The sequence below is a fragment of the Camelus bactrianus genome, chromosome 16, assembly GCF_048773025.1.
Source record: "Camelus bactrianus isolate YW-2024 breed Bactrian camel chromosome 16, ASM4877302v1, whole genome shotgun sequence".
In the NCBI taxonomy this organism is placed as follows: domain Eukaryota; kingdom Metazoa; phylum Chordata; class Mammalia; order Artiodactyla; family Camelidae; genus Camelus; species Camelus bactrianus.
The window spans coordinates 5,282,001-5,309,882 of NC_133554.1; the positions used below are offsets into that span (position 1 = coordinate 5,282,001).

Genomic DNA, 27,882 nt, shown 5'->3' on the forward strand with positions numbered 1-27,882 from the left:
ACTGTGAAAACCCAGAGGAGGGAACAAAAAACTGCGCTTGCTGACATGATGGATTATCTCGGTTTTGACGGATGCAAACAAAACTTCCAAAAAGGCAGAGGAAAGCATCCAGGCAAAATAACAGGGGGTGCACAGACACAGAAGCCCGGTGAGGCAGGAAGCCTTCTATGAACAATCTGAGCATCTCAGCGTGTCTAGAACATGGGCTATGTGATGGGGAATGAGGCCAGACTGTGAAAGCCCTTTTATACCAGCTCAGGAACTGAGACTTTCTGCGATACTGACAGAGAGCCAAAGGGGGTTTTTAACACAGGGGAGTGCCACGATCCTGTTTGCCTTTTAAGAAGATACCCTTTGGTCTCCTTCTGCCTAGCGGGCCAGGAAGGGCTGCCCAGAGGCCAAGAGAGGCTTGAGGATCGAATGGAGTGAGGAAGAGAAGCTGATGGCAGAGACCAGTTTAAGAAGAAGTTCTAGTTATACTGGGACTGCTCTGGCAGTGGAGAGAACCCAGCAACTGAAAGAGGAGGAGGCATGGACGAAACGGGGAACCATTAACAAAGAAAGAGGGAAGCTTACACCGGCTTTTTAAAAAGGCCTTTCCTATAAAAACTATATACATTAGCTAAACACAAATATCAGTCAGCTTGGTTACAGACACAAGCAAAACAAATTGAGAGAGTAAATGGCTGAGGACAACTTAGTCCCTTTTTCATTCACGTGTGACTATAATGGGTCACTGCATCGTTCGCCCTGGTTTCCTCCTAGTCACGTGTAGAATTAACCCATATCAAAACTTCCTTTACCAGAACCTGAAGGCTTGTCCACAGCTGTCCAGTTGCGTCCCAAGTTTTACTAGGCAGCTTCCCGGCCACCTTGGATATTCTTTCACAGCCTTCCTGACAAAAAGCCCTCTGGTTCTCCACTGTTGGTGGAGATGAGACAGATGGTAGAAAGCGTGCCAACAGGCTTCACAGGGTGGCGGTACCTCATCTGGGTCACCAGAATCCAAATTCCCATCCTCAGTTTTGCACCCCCCAACCCAATCTCCTCAGTGTTCCAAAGTTAATTGAGTTCAGAATGGCCGAGCTAACAATTTTGCCAGTTCATTAATTTACCAAGAGAAAACTAACGCCAGACTTACTCTGTTCTGACATTGCCACAAGAAGCCAAATTACAACTCAAAAGTTGAGTGGTGAGCAAGGAATCCCAGTAACAGGAGATGGATGTGTGCTCAAACAATTGATGCCACTGGGGAGAGTTGTCCGATGCCACCACGTCCCTCAAAGGAATGTCCCTACCTAGACACCCAAGCAGCACCCGTCTCCTGGTGGCAGTGTACCTGAGTTGTAGACAAAGCTTTGGGGAACGATATTCTCTGAGATGCTCATATTACTGACTGTGGAAGCTGAAAAGTAGTGGCCAATACCAAGCCTCAGAATTAAATCTGATTAATTCGATCTGTAGTCGCCACAGAAAGAGCCAGCCTGTGTCTGGCGTGTTCTAAGTGCCAGCCATCATGCTACAGCAATAAACAAGACAGGAAATCTGCTATCAGGAGTCTTAGAATCCAGTAGGAAGCAGACATGTTGGAGTAAGTTGTGACTCAGGGTCACGTTGGCTGGAATGAAAGCTTGTTCTAGAGGTGGTGGGCGCCAGGATGAAGGGCCCTAACCCTCCTAGGGGTCAAGGAAGGCTGCACAGAGGCCAGGAAGCTTAAGCCAATCCTACTTCAGTATCTGATTTCCACAATTAAAGAAAATGCATTTTTTATGACCATGTGTCATCAATAATACAATCGTATAGGAAACTGCTGTTATCCTTGTGCTGTGTTTCTTTTTAATTTTATACATTAAGATTTGTTCGTATAAATTCGGAATCATTCAGTGTCACATTGCTTTCGCTTAGCATGATAACATGAGTCGCTCCCACGCAAGGTAATAAAAACGCACTTAAAAAATTACTGCTTAATATTCCATCATCTTGTTGAACACTTAGGTTATTTTCAATTATTTGATATTATAAATAAAACTGTAACTGAGAGGCCCCTGGAGATTATGTAGCAGAATCCTCTCTCTTTGCAAAGGAGGGAATTGGGTTGCAGAGCATTTAAGTGATTTGCCCCAAATCACATAGCAAGCTAATTTAGGAGCTGGTTTAGACTCCTGAGGTAACACATCTGGGGAAGGAGGGAGGGAGGTGGGTTATCTGAGGGTTGATAAAAATGAAAGTTCCTGGAAAAAATGCCATGGGCAGGGAGACCGAGGACCCCAAAGTGGAGAGGAGCAGGGGATGTCGGGGTTTTGCAGATGCCAGTGAAGTCACGTGAAACACTGCCCATTCAGGATGCTGACACCAGCCTCTCAGCACACAGGACTGTGAGCAGGGTGGCCCTTCTCAAGAACCTTGAGAACACCCTGAACAGCATGGCCCAGCAGGTCTGCTGCCAGGAGTCCGTCCAAGGGAGTCGGCACACACATGGGTAGTCATTGAAACACTGTTTATAATACACACACACACACACACACACACACACACAGATAAACCACGTCAACAGAGCAGATGGATAGGGCCTGAATATAGGCCCTCAACAGACTGGGTGTTGCCCACCCTCACTGGGGAGGGTAACCTGCTTTACTCAGTGCGTTAGACAAATGACCCAGTTCCTGAGTTAGAGGAATCTCAGTCTTCCTCCTGTGTCCTCTCTACTGCTCACACAGAACACTCACAACACTTCTGGTCACCAACTATATATGTTTTTTTCCCCTACACCAACCGATTCTCCACAACACCAGCTGGGTGTCCTGCAATTTAACCCAATTCTGACGCTATCCACCTGGAGATAGTGTCAGATCCCTCAGGGTAAGGACTCTGTCCTGCAAGACTGCTCCCACCCTACATCAGGTGCCAAGTGACCGCACCTTAGACGCCAGTCACACATCCAGGTTGTCCTCTGTGCTCCTGACTGACTGGCTATAAACTGGACGTTCCCAAAACCGCCTCTCTGGGTTCAATTAATATACCAGAGCAGCTCACAGAACTCAGGGAAACTCTTACTTACGTTTACTAGTTTATTAAAGGGCATGAAAAGGACACAGATGAGCAGCAAGATGAAGGGCTACTAGGGTGAGGTCTGGGAGAGTCCCGAGCACAGGCGCGTCTGTCCCCACAGGGCTGGGGTGCCTGCCCCTCCTGGAGTGAATGCTGTTCACCAGCCTGGAGTGTCCCAAACCCCCTACAATTGGGATTTCATGGGGGCTTCCTCCGTGGGCATGATCAATCATTAACCCCATTTCCGGGCCCTCTTTCCTCTCTGGAGCCAGTGAGGGACTGAAAATTCCAAGTTTCTAATCATGGATGCGTCTTCCTTGTGACCAGACATCCAGAGCGCCACCTCGAGCCACCTCAGTGGAACAAGAGATGCCCAGTGCTCTTACCACTGAGGAATTCACAAGGGGTTTAGGAGCTCTATGCCAGAAGCCAGGTCCAGAGACCACTATGTATCTATGTTCTACTCTTTTCTACTCCCTCACCCAGGCCACTGAGTCGCACACTAATCTCCCCTGGAAACGCCCTCACAGACACACCCAGAATTAAAGCGTAGCCAAGTATCTGGGCTCCCTGTGACCCAGTCAAGTAGATGCATAAAGTCCACCACCACAGCGCCGAACGTCGGGGGAAGGTTAGGCAGACTGCGGTACCTTCACAGGACGCTGTCGTGTTCTGAGATCGCCTCTTTTTTCGGGCTCAGCTGGGCCTCCCCACGCGTCTCTCCATCCGGCTGCGGCTGACCTCGCCCAGTTCAGCCTCTCCCTCGGGCCTCCCCAGCATGCACCTGCTCTTTGCCCTCCGCCAGTGTAGCGGGATCTGAGGAGTAAGAAGAGAGACACACACGTGGGCAACCTGCACTGTTTAACTGGAAGAGCACTGCTCTTACGCAAAGAAATGAGTAAAGAGTGATAGAAACACTCACACTCTTTAATCCAGGAATCCCACTTAATGTAAGTAAATGCTTTTAAAAAACGAAACAAAACCAGATAGAGTTAAAACTAGGACTACTACCACACTGCATAATGGATAGCAATTTAAAGTCCAACAGTATGTCATCAGTAATTTAAAACACAGTGAGTGCCGGCCATAAAAAAGAATAAAATAATGCCGTTTGCAGCAACACAATGGACCTAGAGGTTATCATATTAAGCAAAGGAAGTCAGACAAAGACAAACATCATTATATCACTCATATGTGGACTCTGAAAAAAAAATGATACAAATGAACTTACTTACAAACCAGAAACAGACTCACAGACATAGAAAACAAACTATGGTTACCAAAGGGGAAAAGGGTTGGGGGCAGGAATAAAGTAGGAGCTTGGATTAGCAGATACACACTACTATGTATAAAATAGATAAGCAACAAGGTCCTACTGTACAGCACAGGGAACTGAATTCAACATCTTGTAATAACCTATAATGGAAAAGAATGTGAAAAAGAATAGATACGCATGTATGTATAAATCACTTGGCAGTACAGCTGAAACTAACACAACATTGTAGATCAACTGTATCACAATTAAAAAAATTAAATTCCCCTCCAAAAAATATAGTGGGTTCATATAAGATAGTACTGGGTAGCTTTAAAAAAAATACGTGATAAGATGAAATCTGGGGAAATTCTTCTGTTATAATGTGAAGTGAAAAGACTGGTTACATCTGTGTAAAAATTCACTAGCACAGGAGAAAAAACAAGACTGAGAAGAGAGACAAATTCTAGGAATTGTGTAAGACCCCTGCCGTTTCATAGGATGTTTTCTTCGGGACTGAAAACTTTCCCTAATGTTGTCACATTGGTTTTGCAATTAATAATTAAGAATGCTACCATCAGCAGCCATTACAACACGGTTAGTTTTGTGGCTTGAGACACTGAATGAAATGCATTTGAACACGGCCACTGCACGGCTGCCAGGCTTTGGACTGGAGGCCAGTGAGCCTGGCGCCCGCGGCTGGCCTGTCCTCTGCGGGGAGAACGTTTTCCCGCCGGCAGGCACAGCTGGAGCACAGAGAGACCGAGCCCGGCAGACAGTGTGTGTTTGTGCCTGTGAGTCGGTTGTGTCAAAGTACATTGTACTTCACGCCTCTATGCCTCCTGGCACCGAGAGACACACAGTTCCTTCCTTGCAACTTGCTCAAAGCTTTTGTTTTTGTTGTTGTCTAAATGCGGATGCCATCCCGAAATGTGGAGTTTTTCAATACCCAGAGGACACCAGCCGGCTCTGCTCCGAGCGTGCACTGAAGGAAAAGCGTCATTCTTGTTGCTTTCCATGCCGGAGTCTGCACCCCATGTTGTAGCTGAACGAAGCATCCAAGGACTGGATCCCACTACGGGCACTCATGTGAGGAACAGCTCCAGGTGACGTCCTGATAAGCTGCCCTGAGCGCAAGATGGACCAAAAGCTGGCACTTGGAGCCCAGCTCACCAGCTCCAGCCCACGTGGCTCAGACTGGAGCAGAAGGGGAGGTGGAGAGGGCTATCAAAATTCTCTAATCCTGCCTCCTGCACTTTGCACAAACCCTTTTATCTTCCCAACCCCATGAAGCTGTCAGCACCCTGACCCCTGCAAGGATAACAGACTTTTCAGAGGGCAGCAGACGCCAGAATCATCTTCCACGCGTTGTCCTGCTTGCTGCCTGTCAGTGAGCGCCGCTTCCCAGTCCCACCACACAGGAACAGTGCCTGCTATGCGCCCTAATTTCCTGAGATAGGTGCTAATATTACCCCAGTGGACAGATGAGGACGCTGGAGCCCAGAGAATTTAAGTAACTGGGCCAACGTCAAAGTCAACAGCTGGTAAGCAGAGATGCGGGGACTCCATCCTGGGCCGTCTGACTCCGGAGGCCACTCTGTGGGCCCCGCTCTGCTGCCCACTGAGCCGATGTCCACCTGTAAGATCCGCATCTGCCTTCCAGAGTCAGACCCAAAAGGGGGGCTGACTCCACCTCCACATGCTAACAATTCAAATACCGGGACATCATCAGTTCCTCCACCGTATCGCCCTTCCTCTGCACAGCCCCACACCTGCCTGCCTTCCTCAGTCGCTAAGCGGCTTCCCCTGGCCACAGAGCCCTCAGCACACCAAGCCCTACATCTGCTCGGTCTCACCGCTTCACAGCTCAGCTGAGACTGATCAAGCAGAATCCCATTTGTTCTCAGGTGTAGAATTATTTCACACGGGGACCTCTGATGGCCAAGTCTCCCGAGGATAAACCAGGTGTAGAATTCTCCGTCGCCTCCATCCCAAACCCTCCATTAGGGGATCGGAGGGTCTGAGATCATTCAGAAAGGGAGGAGAGAGCCGTTGATGTGTTAGAATCAAATTTCTCAATCTGATTTTCAAAGAAGACTGGCTTTTTATTTCCCTGGAGACCTAATATAACCACCAAGCGAGGAGAAGCAAAAAAGGGAGTAATAATTTGCAAAGTTCCCAAGCAGGAAAGAAGCCACTGCTATCTCGATTTTCCGTAGCATCCCTGTGAACACTGGCACTTGGCAAAAGTAGGAAGGGTGGTTGTTTTGACTGGATAAACTACCAGATGCTGCTGATAAGCTCTGACTTACCAGTGGGAGCCTCTCTACTAGAAGGCAATGTTAATGTACAGTTTATTTTGCCTTTAATCTTACAGATTCCACTAATTTCCATTTAAGTCGGCACCTCTTCCCTTCATCCCATTCATTAAGGTTGTTTCATACATTTGCAATAAAAATTCTTTTGTTATAGTCTGCATTCCACCCTGGGAGCCCCGGAAGGCTCAATGCTAAATGAATGTTTTAAATTTGCATATATTCAGATTACTCTTTGTATGTACTGTGAAGCTCTTTGAGTTTAGACAGATGTATGGTGCCACGGAGCCATCAGTACAACAGCATACAGAATATTCTCACCGTCCCAAAAATATCCTTGTGCTTCACCTCTTCCATCTCCCCTCCCCGAATCCTTCACAACCACGATCTGTTTGCAGCCTCATGGTTTTGCCTCTTCCAGAATGTCATCTATAACGATATGGTATACAGCCTTTCCAGATTAGCTTCTTTCACAGCAATACACATTTAAGATTCATCCATGCCTTTGTGAGCCTTAAGGGCTCACAGGGCTTTTTTCCCCCAGTTTTACTGAGGTATAATTGACAAATAAAAACTAGATCTATTTAAGATATACAACTTGAGGGAGGGTATAGCTCAAGTGGTAGAGCACGTGCTTAGCATGCACGAGGTCCTGGGTTCAATCCCCAGCACCTCCATGAAAGAAAGAAATAAGTAAACCTAATCACCTCCCCCTGCAAAAAAAAAAAAAAAAATTGGGGATATGATATACAACTTCATGTTTTGATGTATGTACCCATCGTGAAATTATCACCATAATCAAGCTAATTAAAATATCCATCACCTCACATGGTTATCATTTTCTTTCTTTCTACTTTTGTGTGTATGTGAGGTGAAAACACTTAGGGTCTATTCTTTTAGCAAAATTTAAGTACGCAGTATAGTTTTAGCTATGGTCCTGTCGCTGCACATGAGATCTCCAGGACTTACTCATCTTGCATAACTGAAACTTTGTGTCTCTTGACCATCAGGTCCCTGATTCCCCCCTCATCCTAGCCGCTGGCAACCACATTCCATTCTCTGCTTCTATGAGTTTGATTATTTTAGATCACACACATAAGTGAGGACATTTGAGCAGTACTTGTCTTTCTGTGTCTGGCTTGTTTCACTTAACATAATGTCCTCCGGGCTCATCCATGTTTTTGCAAATGGCAAGATTTCCTTCTTCTTTAAGGATGAATACTATTCCATTGCCCATGCATACCACATTTTCATCCATCCATTGACATTTGTTTCCATACCCTGGCTATCGTGAATAATACCGCAATGAACATGGCAGTGCAGGTATCTCTTTGAGATACCAATTTTATTTCCTTTGGATGTATACTCAGGAGTGGGACTGTTGGCTCATCAGGTACTTTTATGTTTAATTTTTTGAGGAATCGTATACACCAACAAATTGGATAACCTGGAGGCAATGAATAAATTTCTAGAAACATACAACCTACCAAAACTGAATCAAAAAGAAATAGAAAACCTGAACAGACCAATAAACAGTAAGGAGATTAAATCACTGATCAAAAACCTCCCAGCTAAGAGTAGTCCAAGATGAAACAGCTTCACGGATGAATTCTATCAGACATTCAAAGAAGAAGTACTACCAATCCTTAAACTTTTCCAAAAAGGAGAACATTCTCTTTCCCAAGAGCCCAACCCACGCTGACTTTTTATTTCCCTTGGGGGGCTGGAGTGATGAGAACATCTTTTCCCCCAATTTTCAGAACTGTGTTTAGACAGAGCCCTTTCCCTGGAGAGCCGACCTTTGTTACCGAGAAGCCTCTCAGTGTGGTTTACAACCGCTCATCTCTCCCTCCTTCTGTGAGGGTCATGAGGGGGTCTTTGTTGGATACCCCCCTCCCCCCGCCATGAGAAATCTAGCAAAACCCCTAGGACGGCCCATGAAAGTAGGAGGGTCCCTAATACACTCAACCCCCAACAGCTCGTCAACTCTGTCGTTTAAATATTCCTCCCGGTCGATGGCTCATGACTTCTGTCCCAGCTGAGCAGATCTTAATTACTGTGTCTCCCTGGACATACCCGAGTCTCCAGGTTTGAGGATGGGACTTTGCCCTCAGACCTCAGCTCTCTGATGGATCCAAATCTATAATGAAGTCAGGTTTTTTTTTTTTTTTTGGTCTATCTTTTTCTTATTTTGAGGATGACAGTGACACTTTGCAGGCTCTTTACATATTAGAGCTAAAAGTGGAAGTCTCTACACTATTTTTATACATCAACGAATCACTGTGAGTCACTAATCCACTTCTGTGCTTTTGGGATAAACACAATATGACCACAGAAGGCAAACGTAATGAATGTAAGTACAGTTGCCCCTCGGTATCTGTAGGGGACTAGTTCCAGGACTCCCCCGGACACCAAAATCTTCAGATGTTCAAGTCCCTTATATGAAATGGCATAGTATTTGATATAACCTACACACATCCTGCTGTATACTTTAAATCACCTCTAGATTCTTATAATACCTCGTACAATGTAAATATTATGCAAATAGTTGCTGGCATTCGGCAAATTCAAGTTTTGCGTTTTGGAACTTTCTGGAATTTTTTTCAAATATCTTCGGCCCACGGTTGGTTGGATCCACAGATGTGGAACCCATGCATACAGAAGGCTGACTGTAGTCACAAACACCAGGGAGCTACAGCGGTGGGATCACTTTACTCCACACGCAGCGATTTAGCGGATTTGGGCTGGGGCACACCCCTTTGCGGTGCTCACGCTGCCTTCAAGCTTTTAGTAACGTACAAAGGAACAGGATTTCTAAGAAAATCATAAATCACACACTTCCTTTTTGTGAAATACATGTTTTTCACAAATAAAAAAGGGTTGTTTTTTTTTCCCTTATTAAGTTTTCCTCTGAAACTGCCAAAACGTCTGTGGATGCTTGATAAAATCCTGGAAATTACACTGCGAGAGTCCTCACTGCATAGTCTCTGCTATTCTCCCTCGCAGCGCGGTGTCTTGTAAGTGAAGACTGCATTAAGGGGTTATTGCAAGAAGGCAAGGTGGTGGAGAATCAGGTGTTCGTTTACATATTCATTCACTTACTGTGTTATTATGAGGTTAGGCTGTATTCCAGATCCCCCAAGGCCCACATATACACCCCTTTGGAGGGGCACTGCACCTTATTATAAGTGTGACACCCTCTCTGTGTGTGTAGGGCTTACTGCAGAGGGAATTCATGTGTTCAAAGGTCTAACGAGCATTCCCTTTGCCTTCAAAGAGGATCACTTCTCTCTCTGGTTAAGCGTCAAAAAGTCATGATAATTGTGCCAACTGTGGCAAACTAACCAATCATTATTGGCCCAGCAGCCACTCATCACCAGCTCTCTTTACCACCATTTGTAGGAATCCCATGTCTTTTGAGAAAAATCAGCGCATATCACCAGCCTTCATTCCCCACCTGACTTCACGGGAAGAAGGGTTATTTCCTTTGCTAAAACTGGGCTCGGTGTTCTGTGAGCAAAACAGAGTGCACGGTCACTGGTTAGCATGGGGTTGGCTACCCTTTGCTCGGTGTGAGACGGGTATTTTCAAAGCCACTCACTTTCGAAGCTCCGCACTGGCCGTTGCCATCCTCACCCCTCATTCAAGTCTTCTTTTCACCTAGCTCTGCCCCACCCTTCACTTTTAGGGCAAAACGATATTGCTGGTATAAATCTATCTTTTTCTCTGGCTCTCAGCTTTCTTGAGGGAAGTGATGTAACTGCTTCTTATAACTCCAGTCTTTTTTGGATCAAGGAGAGAATGCGTTTTTAAGCTTGCCTATTAGTATAATGGGAATCTTTTGGTCCTGATTCATTTACTGAGAAGTTTAATTATGTTTGTCTCTATACATACATATATAAATGCATACATACACATGTGCATATATACACACATACACACGTACATACATACATACACACATACATACCCCCCCACCCATTATGGTTGCCACTGTCTTAAATGCATGATCTGAGTCTTCATTCTTAGGTCGTGCCCTCTGCAAAGTCATTCGGCAGAGTGAATGAGTCTAGTCTTTCTGTTCATCAAGCTGTGGGCCAGGGGATATATCAGGCAGAGGGAAGCAGATCCTTTTTATAATTTACCTTCCCAGAAAGCAACTGACAGAGCTGACTACATGTGGCCCTTAACGGATGGGTGACATCATGGAAACAAGCTGTGTAAATGGACCTCCCCCACTAGGACTAGGAGGAATGGGTTCTGGAAAAGCCAGGTAGTGATTTCAAATAATGAAGACATGGATGCGTCTCTCTTTCTCATTTTTATCTGTACAAATAGACAAGCTGGATGCATGTCTGCCCACCAACGACAGCATAAATTTAAGGGTACGTCTCTGCGCATTGATCTTGTTACAACGTCAACTACTGAAAGTGGTCTCGGTGGACAATTTGATAATCATCACCAAATCAAAAAAGAAAGCTTGACGTCCATTGCTTTAAAATCAAAATCATTATCTTTGGTAGCTTTGTTACCACTTACTTGATTATCTCCAACGCTTTTATTCAAAATTCCAATAATGATTTACCTGTGTGTAATTTACAACGAATTTACCCTAGAGGCTCACCCTAAAGCTACATTGCTAAATATTTGACTGCTTTGGAGAAAATATATACTAGTAGTGAGGAAAAAAATCAGTTTTATACAGACTTATTATAAAGCTATGATAATTAAGACAGATGGATATTTCCATAGGATACTCAAATAGAACAATGGAACAGAAAGACTAGAAACAAATCTACACTTGTAAGGAAACTTTATATGTAATAGTCATAGATTTGTGAATTAACAAAGGAAGATTATGAATTAAAAAATGGGGCTGGGCCTATTGATTTTTCATAGTTAAAAAATGAAATTGGAACTTCCCTCACATCACTCACGTAGATTGGCAGAAATCTGATGATGCCAAGTCTGCTGATGCCAAGGGTTGGTGAGGACAACAAATAGGACCGCTAAAACACTGCTGGTGGCATATTTTTTAATTGCTAAAAAAAAAGGTTTTTTCCTAGTGGATTTGAAGATGGGTGTGCCCTACAATCAGAAATTCCACTCCCTACCATCTGTCCTAGTGCAGTGGCTTGCCATCCTATCAGGCCAAATGTGTTCTTTTGACAATAAATCGTTTATAACACCCCTTTACTGGTCCTTATGAAATTCATAAATAATATAACTTATCTACACACATAATTTCAAAAAGTCATCATAAACTAGAGAGCCAAGGATCTGTTGTGAAGCAGACTAAACTGTGGCATGGTTTTTGAGCAGCTGATGGAGAATAAGAAGGAAGTTTTATTTTCCCCTCAGGGTGGGAACATTCTCCTTTGAGGGGCATTAAATCCCATGAAGAAGGAAAGATAATAATTCTAGAAGACGACTTGATTCTTCAATTAAAGAAACTTACAAAGTTATTAAAAAATCAACATGACGCCCCACTGTAATTTTAAAAGGAAATGGAGTATAATAAAATAATACGATTTCAGTATGGAGGTACTTTGTCTTTTTTAAAAGAAAATGTAATTTTTTTATGGTGGTAAAATATACATGGCATAGAATGTATCATTTTAACCATTTTCCGTGGCTCAGTTAAGTACATTCGCACGGTGGTGCAGCCATCACCACTGTCCATCTCCAGAACTTTTTCTTCTCTGTGATCTCAAACTCGGTACCCATTCAGCAGTAATTCTCTATTCCTCCCTCCTCCGGCCCCTGGCAACCACCCTTCTACTCTCTGGTCTCTATGAATCCGACTACTGTAGGTACCACAGGTAAGTGGACACACACAGGATGTATCCATTTAAGACTGGTTTATTGCATTTAGCAAATTTCATACTGCAGCATGTCAGAATTCCCTTCCTTTTTAAGTTGGAATACTATTCCATTGTGTATCTATTCATCTATCGATGGGCACCTGAGTTGCTTTTATTTTTTCACTTTGTGAAAAACGCTGCTGTGAACATGGGTGTACAAATGTCTGTTTGAGTTCCTGCTTTCAGTTCTTTTAGGTATATACCCAGGAATGGAACTGCTGGATTATATGGTAATTCTATTTAATTTTTTTTTGAGGAACCAACACACCATTTTCTATCGTGGATGTATCATCTGACATCCCCACTGGCAATACACAAGGGTTCCGATTTCTCCATATTATCACCAACACTAATTTCCTGCTTCTTCGAATACAGCTGTCCTAATGGGCATGATGTGATGTCTCACCGTGGTTTGGATTTGCACTTCCCTAACGGTTAATGATGTCGAGCATCTTTTCATGTGCTTGTTGGTCTCTTCTTTGGAGAAATGTCTGTGCAGATGTCCTTTGCCCATTTTTAACAGGGTTGTTTGGTTACTGTTCTTGAGTTGTTGTTCTTTATATATTCTTATGATTATGATTTGCCGTCATATATGACTGCAAATATTTTCTCCCATTCCATGGGAAATGCTTAATCTTGACTAAGCAAATGCAGCAGTTACTCAGGCAGAGACTGACACAGGCATGTTGAATGGGCAGCTCAAATGCCACCAGGGGAATTGCTGCTGGTGACATGATTTTCCAAAATGGTGAATACCTGGTAATGTTCTGATGTTCTGAATCAAAGTGCTTCAAAACAAAACAAAACAAAAAAACTCCATGGAAGTTACATTCTTGGAAAACTCATTTAACTACGTAAAATACTTCGTGTTTTTATGTAAAATAGCATTATTTTCTAGATAATTATAAACCAATTTCTCACCTGAAGTTCAGGTTGGACACACCAAAGTCACATAAGATGTCAGGGCAAGTCTTTGCTTATAAGGGAGAGAGAGAAGTAATTATAAAGCCATGCGTGGGAATGACACCAATTTCCAGAATAGCGGCTCTCTTTGGGAGTAGGGGGTGGGCAGAAGGAGAATCAGATCAGGGGAGAGTGTACAGGGGTGTAAACTTTATTCCTAATATTTTATATCGTCAGCTGGGCAATAGCAACATGGAAATTTAATATGTAACTTACATCTTTTGTGTCTAAAATGTTTTTAAACAAAAAACAAGAACAAAGATTCACGTAGTCTCTGCTTTCAGAGAGACCTGGTTTTGAATCTTGCCTCTATTACTTACAAGCTGTGTAATGCTAAGTGAATCACTGCACTCCCCTAAACGTTAGTTTGCTTCTCTGTAAAATGGGTCAGAAAGTGTATAAAAATAGAAGTTACGGCCTAGAAATGCTATCAGGATACATTTAAAGCTCTTAGCCTACTGCCTTGTTCTAGAATAATTGCACCATTGTGCCAAAGAGGAATAACCTCTGTTTAACACATCTTATATAGTCTCTGTGATTTTTAATCAACAATCTTATTCTTCCGTCTGTCTGATCAGTGTCAAAAATACATATATCAGCCCTTAATGGAGGCACTGAATGGATGTACTCCAGTTACTTGTCCGATAACTCTCTGTTGTCCAAATCCTATCAAAATCCTGTTTATGAGAATAGATATTTGTGGGGGACTGCCTGAAGGACATGCTATTTGTCTGTTCTCTAGAAATGATCGGCTTCACCCTTGGATCATATCACACCATCTGAGAGCTGCGTATCTGGAGGGCATCATTCTGACTGTTGTCAGATTTACTTGAGGGGACTGAACTTGGCTTGCTGTTCCGATGTTGCCCTGCACTGAGGGATGCTGTACCCAGCACACTCTGCTCGTCTATTCATTGCCGGGATGAAGTCCAGGATGTTATTCTCACAATCAAAAAGTGTTTTCTTTACAAAGACCCAAGGGAGGAAATTTTTCTCAGGTCAGCAAGATGAAACCCTTAAAGAACTGGTTTGTCTTTATCTTGTGGACAATATGGATCTTTTAACTGAGTCTATTTCTCTATTTACTTGAGTCTCCAGGAAATGTACCACCCAATCTGCAGCCCATCTCTGGTTTCTCTATAAAACCATTTGGCATACATCCCTGAGAAGTAGGTAAATTTACCCCTGGACTGTTTCTGACCCATATTATCTCTCTGTCCCAACATTTTCAATGATTTATTTTCCATGCATTTTCAGAAGCTGCCTTTTGTTTATGAAACAAGATAGGAAGAGAGAAAATGGAAAAATGAGGCTAGAATAAAGCTAAGTGGGGGCATAAATAAGTAATAAATCAAGTAGATAAAACTATGCGTTGTTTTTTTTTCTATTTCCCAGGGCACCTCGCATTGAACTTTACAGCGAGTATATAGTTAGTAAATATTAGAGTTAAAAAAAAGATAAAATCTCTCAGCCTCCAGACCATTCTTTTCCCTGCTTGTGCATAGCTGTAAGATTGGGCTAGATACAAGAAAGGCTGGATTAACTCCTGAGAAGCAAAAGAGAACCCTCTGCCAACTTCTGAGTGATGTCTGAATGATGTCATTTCCCGAAGGAACGTCCTAGCCACTCCTCAAGGCTGACTGCAGTGCCATCTGATTTATGAAAACACCCCCAATTGTAAACAAATAGCTCTCTCTCCTCCAAACCCCTTCAGAACCTACTGTCTTTAAGCATTCATATAACCTACCTTGAGATACAGATTAAAAAAATAAATGACTGATAGATAGATGGCAGGTAGACAGATGCTTGGAAAGGGAAAAGACCACGTTTACTGATATTTCTTTGTGTTCATAAGCATATTAATAATCATATATTTGTTCAACATTTTTAAATAGGTAAATGAAAATATATTTCAATGATAGTTTTTTTGACAAATTTGCATTAAAACTCTGTTCACATGCAACAATACGAATGGTGTTCAAAGGCATTATGCTAAGTGAAAAAAACCAGACTCCAAAGGCCACATACTTTTGATTCCATTTGTATAAGATTCTTGCAAAAGTAGAACTATAAGGATAGAAAAAGATCAACGGTTACCAGGGGCTGGGAGTGAGAGGGGGAGCTGACTACAGACGGGCGCAGGGGAATCTGAGGGATAATGGAACTCTTGTGTATTATGATTTTGTGGTAGAGGCTACATGACTAGATACACTTGTCAAAATACTCAGAACTCTACTCACCAAAGTGCGGATTTTACTGTTGTAAATTACACATAAATTTAAAATAATGAGGAAAAAATTTTGTTGAGCATCTGCTGAAAGTACTAAGTAGATTTTTCATTTTCATTTATCTAGCAAGTTAATTCAGTTCACAGGCCATCTATACACATGCGGCCTCTTCCCTCTGTGCCCACAGGAGATACTGCTAATCAATTATGACACTTCTATCACTCTGAAGCAATACAAAGCCCCATGCAGAATCTTCAACAGAACACGCAGGCGGCCACCAACAATCTTTTAGAACTGACATGAGATGAAACCTGTTTGCTGCCTGGGACCCATGTCATCCCAAACAGGTACTACCATTTGCTTAGTTATGCCTACTCTAAGCGCAGGTGTAATGCTTTCAAAGAGTTAACTTATGACTAGCTTTGCCTTCTTTATCTTAATTTGATGAGTATTAAAAAAGAAAAAAAAAACGGGACAAATATAAATGTCATCACAGAATCACATTTTGTAAGCTACATCGAAACATAATTTTCAGATAATGTGTCTCCAGCCATAAAAGTAGAGGATCAAATAACTTCAGGGTGTGATTGTGACACAAGGAAGGAGATTTAGGGAACCCAGGAAAGTTCTTCATTAAGAAGTGACTATTAATCTGAAGGCCACAGGAAGTAGAGGGGTTGGACATTCCAGACCCAGATCTTAAAATGGGAGAGAAGACATTTCTGGAAGAGGAGATCAAGATGGCAGAATCACCTCCTCCCACCAACACATCAAAAACACATCTACTTGCAGACTGACGTGGGAGAAAGTACAGAGACTTGGCCTACTAACGGAAGACCATCAGTGTTTAAGAAAAACTGTCCTAGAAACAGGGCAGCTCAAGCTCAGGCAGGGGAGGTAGGCGGGGACCATGACCCCATAATCCACTGAGGATTTTAAATATATCCTAAAAGCTCAGAAAAGCCATGAAATCAAGTCGCATTATCATTAATACTCTGGGCCAACAGCCATGATAGCATTTTACACCTATCATTTGCCTATCACTTGGCATGCTGTGTTAACAGGGTATCTACATGGGTCTTCCCTGCTGGACCAAGAGATTCTGGCAGTCAGCAACTACATCTTATAAATTATTATGTCCCCAGGGTTTGAAGCATAGTAGGGACTCAATAAATATTTGTTGAATTGAAATAAACAAATACATAGCACTCCAAAGCCAAGTTCATGTATGAATTCGCTGCTATGTCCCAAAGTACCGAGACAGTCAAAGTTACAGCCGCATCTGCCTAAAGATAAACAGCCTTTGTGGAACTGTCAGAAATGCGTGCTGATCAGAACTACTGTGAGACTCTTCTGCCATGGCTCCAGCAACGTGGAGCAAAACAAAAGACAACGTTGAGATGAAATTGCAGGTTCCAAAGAATTATTTTTGGAATTCATTCAAAAGCCAAGACAGCCACAGCAAGAACACAACAACAGCCAACGAGCTATAAAATTTCCCCTCGATGGATCAGGAAGGAGTCAAAAAAGGCAATGGCAGCCCAAGAGCAGAGAATAAATCAAGGCAAACTTCTCAGAGAGGAAAAGGGACGGGGAGCAAGCGACTGAGTTTTCCAGAGAATGTGGCGATCTCTCACACTAAGCATTGGCAGACGGCAAAAAAGGGACGGAAGCTGCAGCAGACAGAAGTTACTGGAAGGTAATTGTAACAGGTTGACTCGTGTTCCCCACCCTTCTCCAAATTCTATTTCTTATAAAAAGGGGACGTTTAGACACAGTGGTTTTTGTGGACGGAAGACACCATGTGAACAGACATTAAGAGGAGACATCCAGCTACAGGCCAAGGAGAGAGGCCTGGAACAGATCCTTCCCTCTGCCTTCACAAGCAACCAACAGGGCTGATGCCCTGGTCTTGGACTTCCAGCCTCCAGAACTATGAGAAAACACATTTCTATGGTTTAAGCAGCTCAGTTTGTGGTACTTTGTTCTACTAGCCCTAGAAGACGAACACAGTAATCAACCAGAAAAATCCTTACTTACTGGAGGATTAAAAAAGTAAAGAAAAAAAAAAGTAGCTGCATTAGTAGATCAAGGGGCTAAGAGAGGTCTCCTCGGCTCCTATGTGCGTGAAGTACGCTTTTCTGGTAGAAATTCATTCACCAGAAACCACACGAGAGAACACTAAGGGAGATAAACACCAAAAAATCCTCCATCTAGGCATATTGTATTCAAAGTTCAGAAAGCCAAAGGCAGAGAGAAAATCTTGAAAGCATCCAGATCTATATTAAACAAGGAAGGGCATTGGTGAAGGAATAATTGAAGGCAAAACAAAATGTTGTATTTTTCTTATTCTTAATTTGATAACAAGATAGCTGCTCAAAGTAATGGGTGATTACAGAATATGGATAAGTGAGCTAAATGATAGTAATACCACAACGGGTGGAAGGGAGGAACTGGGAATGTTCTGTTCTAAGGCAGCTGCACTACATGTTAAGTGGTATGATGTTATTTGAAGGTGGTCTTCGGTTACTTAAAAATGTACATTGCAAACGCTAAGGCAACCACTAATTTTTTAAAAAGAAGCATAATTAATACGAGATAAGATAAGGTAAACTGGAATCATATAAAATGCTCAATAAAAACCAGACAGGCGAAAAAACAAAATAAAACAAAAATGAAGAGGAGAAAAAAGAAATGAAGAACAAAGGTAAGAAACAGAAAACAGTCGCAATCATGCCAGTCACTGAACTATATCAATAGTTATTTTAAATGTTAATGATCTAAAAACATCAATTAAAAGACAGACACTGTTGGAGTGAATAAAAAATAAGGGACACATTTTAAATATAAAGACACACGTAGGTTAAAAGTATAAAAATAATTATACACCACGACCTAGTGGGATTTCTTGTAGGTAAACAATGCTGGTGTAACATTTGAAAAGTAATCAGTGTAACTCAGCACATCAACAGAGTGAAAAAAAAAAAGAAAATCACATAAAATTTCAATTGACTCAGAAAAGCTTTTGACAGCACCTAAGTCTCATTCACGATAAAACAAACAAACCTCTCAGAAACCTAGGAATACAGGGAAGCCTCCTCAACTTGACAAAGAGCATCTACAAGGAATGCACAGCAAACACGGTAATGGTGAGAAAGCAAACACGGTAATGGTGAGAAAGCGAACACTTCTCCCTTCAGACGGAACACAAAGCAAGCGTGTCCTCTCTCACCGCTTCTGTTCAACACATACTGAAAGTACTGGCTAGTGAAAAATAAAGAAAAATAACAGAAGTAAATAACAGTATACAACTTTGGAAAGAAGAAATCGAACTGCCTTTGTTCACAGTTGATATGACTGTGCGAAAAATTCCAAAGAATTAACAACAACAAAAAAACTCCTGGAACTAACAAGCCAGCATAGCAAGGTCACAGGATAAAATGCCAACATGCAAAAGTCAATTGCTTTCCTATATAACAGCAATGAATGAGCAGAATTTGAAATTAAAATCACAATACTATTTACAATAGCACTGAAAAAAAGGAAATAATTGGATATGAATCTAAGAAAATGTGTATAAGACCTACATGTGGAAACTACAAAACTCTGATTGAAGGAAATCAAATAGCTAAATGAATGGAGGAATATTCCATGTTCATGGCTTGGAGGACTCAGTGCTGTTAAGAAGTCAAATTCTTCCCAACTTGATTTATAGATTCAACACAATCCCAGTCAAAATCCCTGGACTCACGTCTCTTACTTTGAGGCAATACTGCCAGTTGGGAATGAAGACATGGTAAGATGTTTCAAGGTCAGATTTATTCCTAAATCCTACCCATGATAATCATTGATTTACACAAATTAAAGCTATTATATAATCCCTACAGCAATAGGAAATGGAAACTTATCCTCTCTCCAACAAATCTTGAGTCTGTCAATCCTCCAGAGCTTCCTTGGTCAAGGTCAACACTTTACTCCGCTGCAGTTCTCTGCCCTCGTCTTATTTCTCTTTGCTGGTTCTTCCTCTTCTCTCCGATCTCTCCGTATTGGAGAGCTCCAGGGTTCACACCTGGGTTTTCCGGTCTTCTCTGTATGTACCTACTCCCTTGTGGGCTCTTAGGATTCCAGAGCATTCAAAACTCATCCACGCATCCATCCAATCTGTATCTCTAGCAAGATCTCTCTTTTGAACTCCGATTTGCATCCTCAGCATCTCCTCTTGGAGATCCAATGCACGTCTCGCATTTACCATGTCCTGAACTGAAATGCTACCTTCTCCTCAAAAAACTGCTTCATCCACAAAGCAGTTCCCTGACTCAATACATGACAACTGCATCCTTTCGATTTTCTCGGGTCAAAAATCTGGCGCCATCCCTGACTGGACACTCTGAAACCCAGTATCTCGTCCTGCTGCTTGTAATGTTATAGCCCAAGAGTGACTCAGCTAATCCCCTCTTCCTTCAAGTCCTTGCTCAGATCGCCTTCCCCGTGAGGCCGTCCTGACCAGCCCTGTGCAGTGTTACGTCTACTCAAGCCACAGCCCCCAGCACTCTTGATCTCCTCTATGCCTCTGTTCTCTTCCTTCTTCTCAGGGCACTTACTAACTTCCAATATACACATAACTTTCTCATTTAATTATTTGCACAGTCTGTTTCTGCTGGGCAGAAGAATTTTCATCTGTTTTGTTCACGGATACACCCTGAGCACATATACAGCAACTGGCGCCTGGGAAACAGCCCAGCAACAATTATAAACGTTAAAGGAATGTAATTATTTCTGTTTCTCAAATGAGATAATAAACTGCCGTGTGGCTAATAAGGAACTGGAGTCCCGGACATGCTGGCTTTCCAAATCTTGGTGCTTCCGACCTCTGTATTTGCCCCACCCTTGAGAGTCAGGGCGCTCCAAAACCGACCACACGTCAGAATCACCTGAGGAAATGGGGTGAGACACGAGGCCCCACTCTCAGTTTCATTCGGTCAGAGGTGGGGGTCCATGCGTCTGTATTTTCACTCTCCTAATGGTGAGTGTCAGGTTTGGGGACCACTGCTGCAGATCCTGCCCTCTTCTGCGGGCACGTTTTCCTTCCAGAATTCTTACACAGTTACGTGAGTGGGTCCGGGAACAGCTAATGCGTCAAGGCGGCTGCAGTTACGCGGTATGGTACGTGAACAAGCCATTCCATGTTCACCAGAAACTGAAGTCTCCCTTTGTGAACACAAAAGTTTTTTTTTTTAAGTAAATCATTTCAGATCTAAATCTTTCTGAAATGCAATGCCACTTTAAAAAAAAAAAAAGTGTGTTCAATGGACTTTAGCTTTTTTAAAAAATATATGTAATCTATGTTCTTCATTCTTCCTGGAACTTGCCATGTTCCTGGACAATTCCCACTCATCCTTTATGATTAAACCCCAAGGAGCCCCTCTCTTGGGAATCTTTCCCCAAATCCTGCAGATTGGGTGGGGCTCTCTCTCCCTCTGCTCCCACGACATTTCTGTGCCTTTGTGTCATCACAACGATAAATAATATAATAAATGATCAACACATCTTGTTGCCCTACTTTTCCATAGTATCGTTAATAAGGACTATTTTTGTTTCAAAAGACAGAACCCCATCTCTAGTTGGCTAAAGGAAAAAAGAGGATAGATTAGCTGTGGAATTGCAACGCTCCTGGGCAGATCTGTCACCTGGGGTCCAGGCGCTGCATTCTGCAGGCAGACTCGTCTCAACGCTCAATCCCTTCTCCCTTGGGCCAGCTTTGCTCTCAAGCAGGCTCTCCGCAAATGGAAGCAAGGATGGCTCTTGGAAGCTCCAGGCTTCCATCCTGCCTCTTAGCACTACTGACAGAAGGGAAACTCCTCAATGCCAAGAGTTCTAGAAAAAGTTCGAGGACTGACTCACTCTGGGACTGACTTGGGTCACGTTCCCTCCCTGAACCAATTACTGAAGCTTAGAAGAAGCGAAAAGTTACTCTGAAAAAACACCTGCCCAGCCCTGGAGCCAGGGAGTGGAAACAGTCCCTTCCTCCAAGTCCCTGGGGGCAGCGGGAGAGCCCCTCAGGAAGAAATGAGAGTGTGATCATCAAAATAGAGAGAAACAGACACGGTGCCAGCCACAAACAACAGCGGCCCAGTCCAACTGGGCACCTTGAGAGCAGCGGCCTTGCCTTCTTGCTCATCCACAAACCTTCACCTCCTAGCGTGGTACCAAGCAACACCCGAGGCAGCTCGTGTTTAATGGATCAGTCAGTGGAAGGAATGAACGCAGTCAGGGTGATCCTGAAATCCACCCCCCACGACCCTGTGCCATAAGACACGGGATGTGGGCTACCTGACTACATGGAACAGACACAAAGATGCTGTAATTTTGTGTCGCAGAGACATCATACTCAGCTCCAAACAGGACTACTGGTAAAAGCACTGTCAGCCCTTTAATTAGGTATCCCTGGAGACCAGGCCCGCGATGTTGCAGGATGACAGAGCCAACAGGAGGGGAAGTGGAAATGTCAGCCTCGTTAGTGGGGTTATTCACAGGAGGAGGGGCCCACCCAGGGCCCTGGTGAGTGTCAGAGGGCAGGTTCCTGCCAAGAAACTGAACAAAGTGTCAGAGACGGCAGCTGCAGGGCCTCGGGGGAGGCTGAGGGAGTTAAACTGAGGAGTCAGGCAGAGGCAGGGAGCAACACCTCCAGGGCAGACCCAGCCCCACCTCCCTCCACAACCCGCTGTGGGATCCTAAGCACTTTTTTCCAAGGTGATCCTGGATTGTGCATGTTGTGGTTATTGCTTATTTATTTCCCATTTATATTAATGTTCTCTTGTTATGTGCAACTTCTAACGATTACAGATTGGAGCCCTCTGACCAAGCAGAAGGACAGATGAAGGTGCTTTGTGAAATGCCATCCCCACCCGTCCCCGAAATCCTGCCAGCGCTCTCCCTCCTCTCTCTGTGCAGACGCCCCAACTGGGCCTCGCTGCCGGGGCCAGACTGCTGACCTGAGGCCCCCTCACTGCTCCCCATCACAAAGCAGAGGGCATGCCTGGTCACAGAGTCGCCAGAATGTTCAAGCTGAGGAGTATGTGGGCTCGCAGCAGGAAGAACAGGGTCTTAACCCAAGTCCTGAGTTCCCGTCCCTGCTCTGTCGCTAACCGGCCACAGGACCTTGGGCCAGTCAGCCCAAAGCCTCACTTCTCAGTTACATTTCTGTTAAAAAATCAAACAAAAACAAAAACATGAAGGATTCTGTATCTATCAAGTCCCTGCCGTGGCACTGATAGAAGCCATGGTAAGTGAATTAAGGCCCTTGCTGACAGGACCAGACCCGGATCTTCTGGGTAAGAAAGTTTTCGAGTTGTAGGAAACAGAATCCACCTCTGGCTAAATTAGGCTCAAGGGATATTGAGATTATGTGGTATTAAAGGGAGCTTGGAGCCAGGCTTGAGAATGGCAGAAACCGAAGCCGACCCAGAGCAGGGGTCCGGCACCACACCTGCCCCATAACCAGGGTGTCTGGCCAGGCCCCCGCCACTGGGATGCAGGGGGACACCAGCCATTTTCAGGATTACTGTCTCTTTGCCAAGGAGGAATCACCTACTTGGCGTAGCCTGGGTCATGGGATGGCTGGACCCATTAAATTGTATAAACAACGAAGAAACAATCCCTCAAAAGCAATCAGAAGACCCTTGGGAATGGAAACAGATGCCAAGCATCAAGAAGACGTTAGTGAAGATGAGAGACAGAGGCTGCCTTTACAGGAGGAACTCCTCTCTCTCCACGAGTCTAGAATCCCAAAAGGTCTGGACCACATGTGCACCCACGGAGAGCTTTCAAGCCAACTCAGCCCCCAACCAATAGCTCTCCCGTTACCTGGTTCTCTACTGCCCTTGGCAGTTTTTCCATGAAGACCAAGAGTCCCTTGGTCATTACCTCCCCTCCAAGTAACCAAAGGAGAAATCTGCACCGTTAATGAGCTTAGCTGAGCAGACCTCACAGATGCCAAGTGGTCTACCAAGTTGCATCGACAAGTAATACATTAAAACGGTGGGACAGCCTCTCTGGAATTTGCAGATAGGGTGTCGGGTATAAGATCCAGGACTCAAATCAGTCCTCACAGGGGTCTTCTGCTTCTTAGTCCCCAAGCTAGTATCACTAGCCCCTGTCCCTGTGGCTGCCCCACATTCTCCATCTCCCCCACCCTCTCACTCCAAACTGTCCCCACTGCCCCCTGACACACACACCTTCACCTGCTTTCACAGTATTTTTCAGCCTCTCTGTTTGAACCCAGCATCAGTCCCTGAGGCTGAGCCAAGGACCTGCATCTCTGGGTTGATGAGAACAGACAGTCTCCTCCTCCCTCTCTCCACCCCCTGGTCTCCCAGGCTGCCCATGGCCCCTGCAGGTTAAGCAGAGAGGAGATTAGAAATTATCTAAATCATAACAATTCCCCGGCAGCTTTTGTATGATTGCAGGCTCTGGTGAACGAAACTGTCCAGCTGGGTAATTGAAGGCAATATATTCATTGAAATTCACATGCTTACAGTTATACTTAGCCCCTGGGTATCAGCAAAGCTGACCTGAAAGAGAATAAAAAGCCCCTTGCAGCATTCCAAGTAATCATTCCATACAGGCCCTTTGGGGCTTAACTCTCTGGTGGCTTTGACCTTCCACATTCCTGGTGCCTCTCAGCCGCTGCCAGCTGCCAGCTGGGCTGGCAGGGCTCACGCAGGATATGAAAATGAGACGCACCAACGCTGACATTCCCCTCCTCACAAAAGGCTTTGCCCAAAAGGTGTCAGCAACATGGCCTTAGTTTTCAGATTTCATTTTCTGTTCAGGAAGAGGAGGACTTTGATCAGCTGGTGAGTTCACTCTGAGTGACAGCTGCCGTTAGTAGCAGATGGGGCTCCAGCATAAGCACCTAGCACAGAAGAGCCGACCTGGGCAATGTCACCCTGAGCTCTGCACCACTCCACTGAGACAAGCTGGGAAAATATGAGGCTCAGGGAGAGCGTGGGACACAGCACATACAGACAGACATGCCTTCTTTTCATGTAAAGCGGGATTCACACTGACCTTGCTCCTACTGAGTTACAGAATCACACAACCACTCGAGGTCATCAGAACCTATCTTCTACTAGACATTGGAATCCTCTTCCCGAGCCCCCATGATCTAAATCAGGGTTGAATTAGGTTTTAATTTATAGACATGTCCATTTTGGGTGCTTCCTGCAGTTGAAGTCTGGGAAGCCACACCTGGGTTCATCAGGAAAGGATGTCCTGTGGTGTCAGGCAAGGGATCTGGCAGGAGCAGTCGCAATATTTCTGCAAGGTATTTGCTCCATCTGAGTTCAGCTGTCAGCAGTGTTGCATGATGACACCTCTTCCTGCTAAAGGGGCCTGGCCCCTGAAGCCACTAGAATGACACATGACAGGCAGAAACCAGCCTGAACAGAGAACTGTTAAGCTTTGTCGGCCCCTTGGCCGGCAACTTAGAAGTAAGTGATAGGACATCTCCAGTCCAAGGATCAGAAATATATTTTGACAAAGCTTTATGTAGGCACTATATCCCAAGTTTGGAGATATTTTCCTTTGAATCCCATCTAATAATCTCATCTTTCTATTATGGGGTTTTTAAAGTACCTTGCAGGAGATTATAGCACTGGAAAAGTCTGAATGGGTCCAGAATCTTGGCACTGAGACTAGTTTTTAGATCCATGCATAATCCTCCAAAACAAACAACAAAAGACAAGACAAACGCCAAGTGGCAAAAATCCTACTTACTAGGGGACCGTGAAAGTAAATATTGTGACATCAAAAGGAATGCAGACTAGAATCACTAGACAGCCCATCTGTACATAAGGAAATGCAGGCGTTTCTTGGGCAGCAACAGGATCTGACCTGAAGCAAAAAGACGAATGAAATGCTAGCCAGGGGAGACTTGACTTCCGACCCGTGCCCCTTAATGGGAGCCCAGGGTGGCTTGCCCCATCTCAGACCTAGTGGTCCCCAGGAAGGAGCACAGGCCCTGTGACTCGAGAGGTAAGAGGGTTCATGGGCTGCTATTTGAAACCACACCTTAATCTTGTTAATTGGACCTCTCAATTGGTAGTAAAGTCCATGCTTGCATTCCCTGCAATAAACTGGTTTGCAAAGTCAAACAGATTGTATAAATCCTATTTAAGGGAATTACAAGAACAAACTGATTTCAAGGACTTTAGACCATTAATCGTTGGAATAAAGATGGATACAACCAATTACCAGCGGGTTTCAGAGAGTTTCCACAGTGGCCCTCCAGGGTCTCCGCTTAGAAATTTGTTGTCAGTAATGAGAGTTGTGTGTACCTGAAACTTGGTATAAGAAGTTAAGGACTTTCAGATTAGTCTACCCCCCCACAACAGGGGGTTTATTCTGCTTTAAACAAGTCCAGTCTATAAACAAAACCTAGATCTATAAAGCAAATAACATACTCTAAGACAATTTGCTGTGGTAGTCCCGTGGACAGTAAAGTATCCTACTAAATCTAAAATTTGATTCTTTCCAAAAAATAGGCTTAAGGACACCTCCTTAGAAAGATGTCACAGAAAGTGACCTGTGTGTATGGGGCCGATTTATGTCAGCAAGTCTGGGACGTTCTACATGCGCTCTTGTGGGACCAGCCCAGGGAAGACGGAATCTGTGGGTTTTCGTGGTCAGTGGCTGCCCCTCGTTTCTATGGGAATGACAGCTCATCCCGCTGGCTGCTGACTGGAGTGTGCGTGTCTCTGTAGGAGGACTGATCCATTTATATATGTAACACGTTTGCAATGAGCACTTACTATGCACATAACACGTTTGTGTAAATGTGCATGACTATATACGCGTGGCGCATGGAGGGTCCGGGAAGTGAGCGCTGGTCTTTAGGGACTGATGGTGGAATCTTATGAATGTTTTTGGCCGACTGGCATCAATTTCTACTTCCTGACAACATACTAATTTCCTCTAGAGGAGGCACCTCTTTCCTCTTGGATTCATCCTGGAGGGCTGTACCCAGCACTGGTCAGGAACTGGGCCAGGCCAGTCAGGTGTTCCCTCCCCGAACTTAACTGAAAGTGATGGCAGCTCCGTGCCATTCGTGGACCCCTGTTGTGACCAGGTTCTCCCTCCCACAAAATGGTAGCTGTACTTGTGCCCTCTGCCTGCCGGTGTTGAGGGACCAGCTCCTCAGCCTTTCCTCCTTCTATGAATCCCCAATAGTCTTTCGATGTATTTCCTCCTGCTAACGTCAGCTACAGCCATGCTCTGCTGCTTGTGACCACATTGGGCTAGGTCTTGCCCCGCTGCCCCATGCTTCAAAAGCTTCCTCCAGCAGAGAGGTTAAGCCTCCCTCTCCCTGCATTTTCTAGCTGCCTAAAGTCACCTGATTTGAGCCTCCGTTCTTAGAGGAAACAATGTCCCTCCTCCTGGAAATTGATCCCTTCATGCAGTAAGGTGATCAACTCATCCAGGTGTGCTTGGCACACACCCAGTTTTAGCATTGGAAGTCCAGGGGTTCTGGGAACTCCCTCAGGCCCAGCTAACCTGGAGCTTTTCTCCCATCTCCTTCCATGTAATGGTGGCCGATTTCTCCTCTCCAACAAATCATTCGACCTTTTGCTCTGACGACCCCCATTCTTCCCACTCTCTCAGACACATGACGGAGGTGCTGCTGAAACTCTGCATCTCCGGCCTTAAAGCTTCACCCCGTCTTCTCTCCAACACCTACAAGGGATTCAAGCAGAGATGCTCTGAGCTGACACCTCACACCCAGCACATTCCAGACTGAATCCATCCTCTGCTCACAAACACCGCTTCCCCGTGTGGGTGGGCACTGCCACCCTGGAAGCAATGTGACAGTAAATACTGAAGCTTTTAACATGCATGCCCCATTCAGAGACACACCTGAACATGTATACAGGAAGCAGGTCCAAGGGTGTTCATTACTTACGACGGCAAACATGGAAACTACCCAAAGGCATTTTGGTAGGAAGCAATGTAAAGGTAAACTGTGGTGGATGCCCACTATGGAATCCCAGGCCGCAATTAAAAAGAACAATCACTGTGAGCTCATAGAGCCTTACTAAATTAGGCCACTCTCCTAAACTCTTAAGTGTAAAGAGAAAGGCCTAGAAAACCTCTTATCCAAGTAACAGCAGCATGTGCACCGAAGAAGGGACTTGGGAGTGGTCAAGAATGACTCT

General features: G+C 44.3%; 1 protein-coding gene across 16 annotated transcripts in view; it reads right to left on the reverse strand.

The window, feature by feature from the left end:
• The window catches only part of ADPRM (ADP-ribose/CDP-alcohol diphosphatase, manganese dependent), a 324,587-nt gene that overhangs the window by 125,264 nt on the left and 171,441 nt on the right, over positions 1-27,882 (reverse strand). For all 16 annotated transcript variants that reach the window (XM_074342171.1, XM_074342169.1, XM_074342168.1 and 13 more), the window contains exon 5: positions 3,699-3,864. In XM_074342171.1, coding sequence (XP_074198272.1) covers positions 3,745-3,864 — 120 coding nt within the window. In that variant the 3' untranslated portion in view covers positions 3,699-3,744. The remainder of the gene's footprint in view (positions 1-3,698; positions 3,865-27,882) is intronic.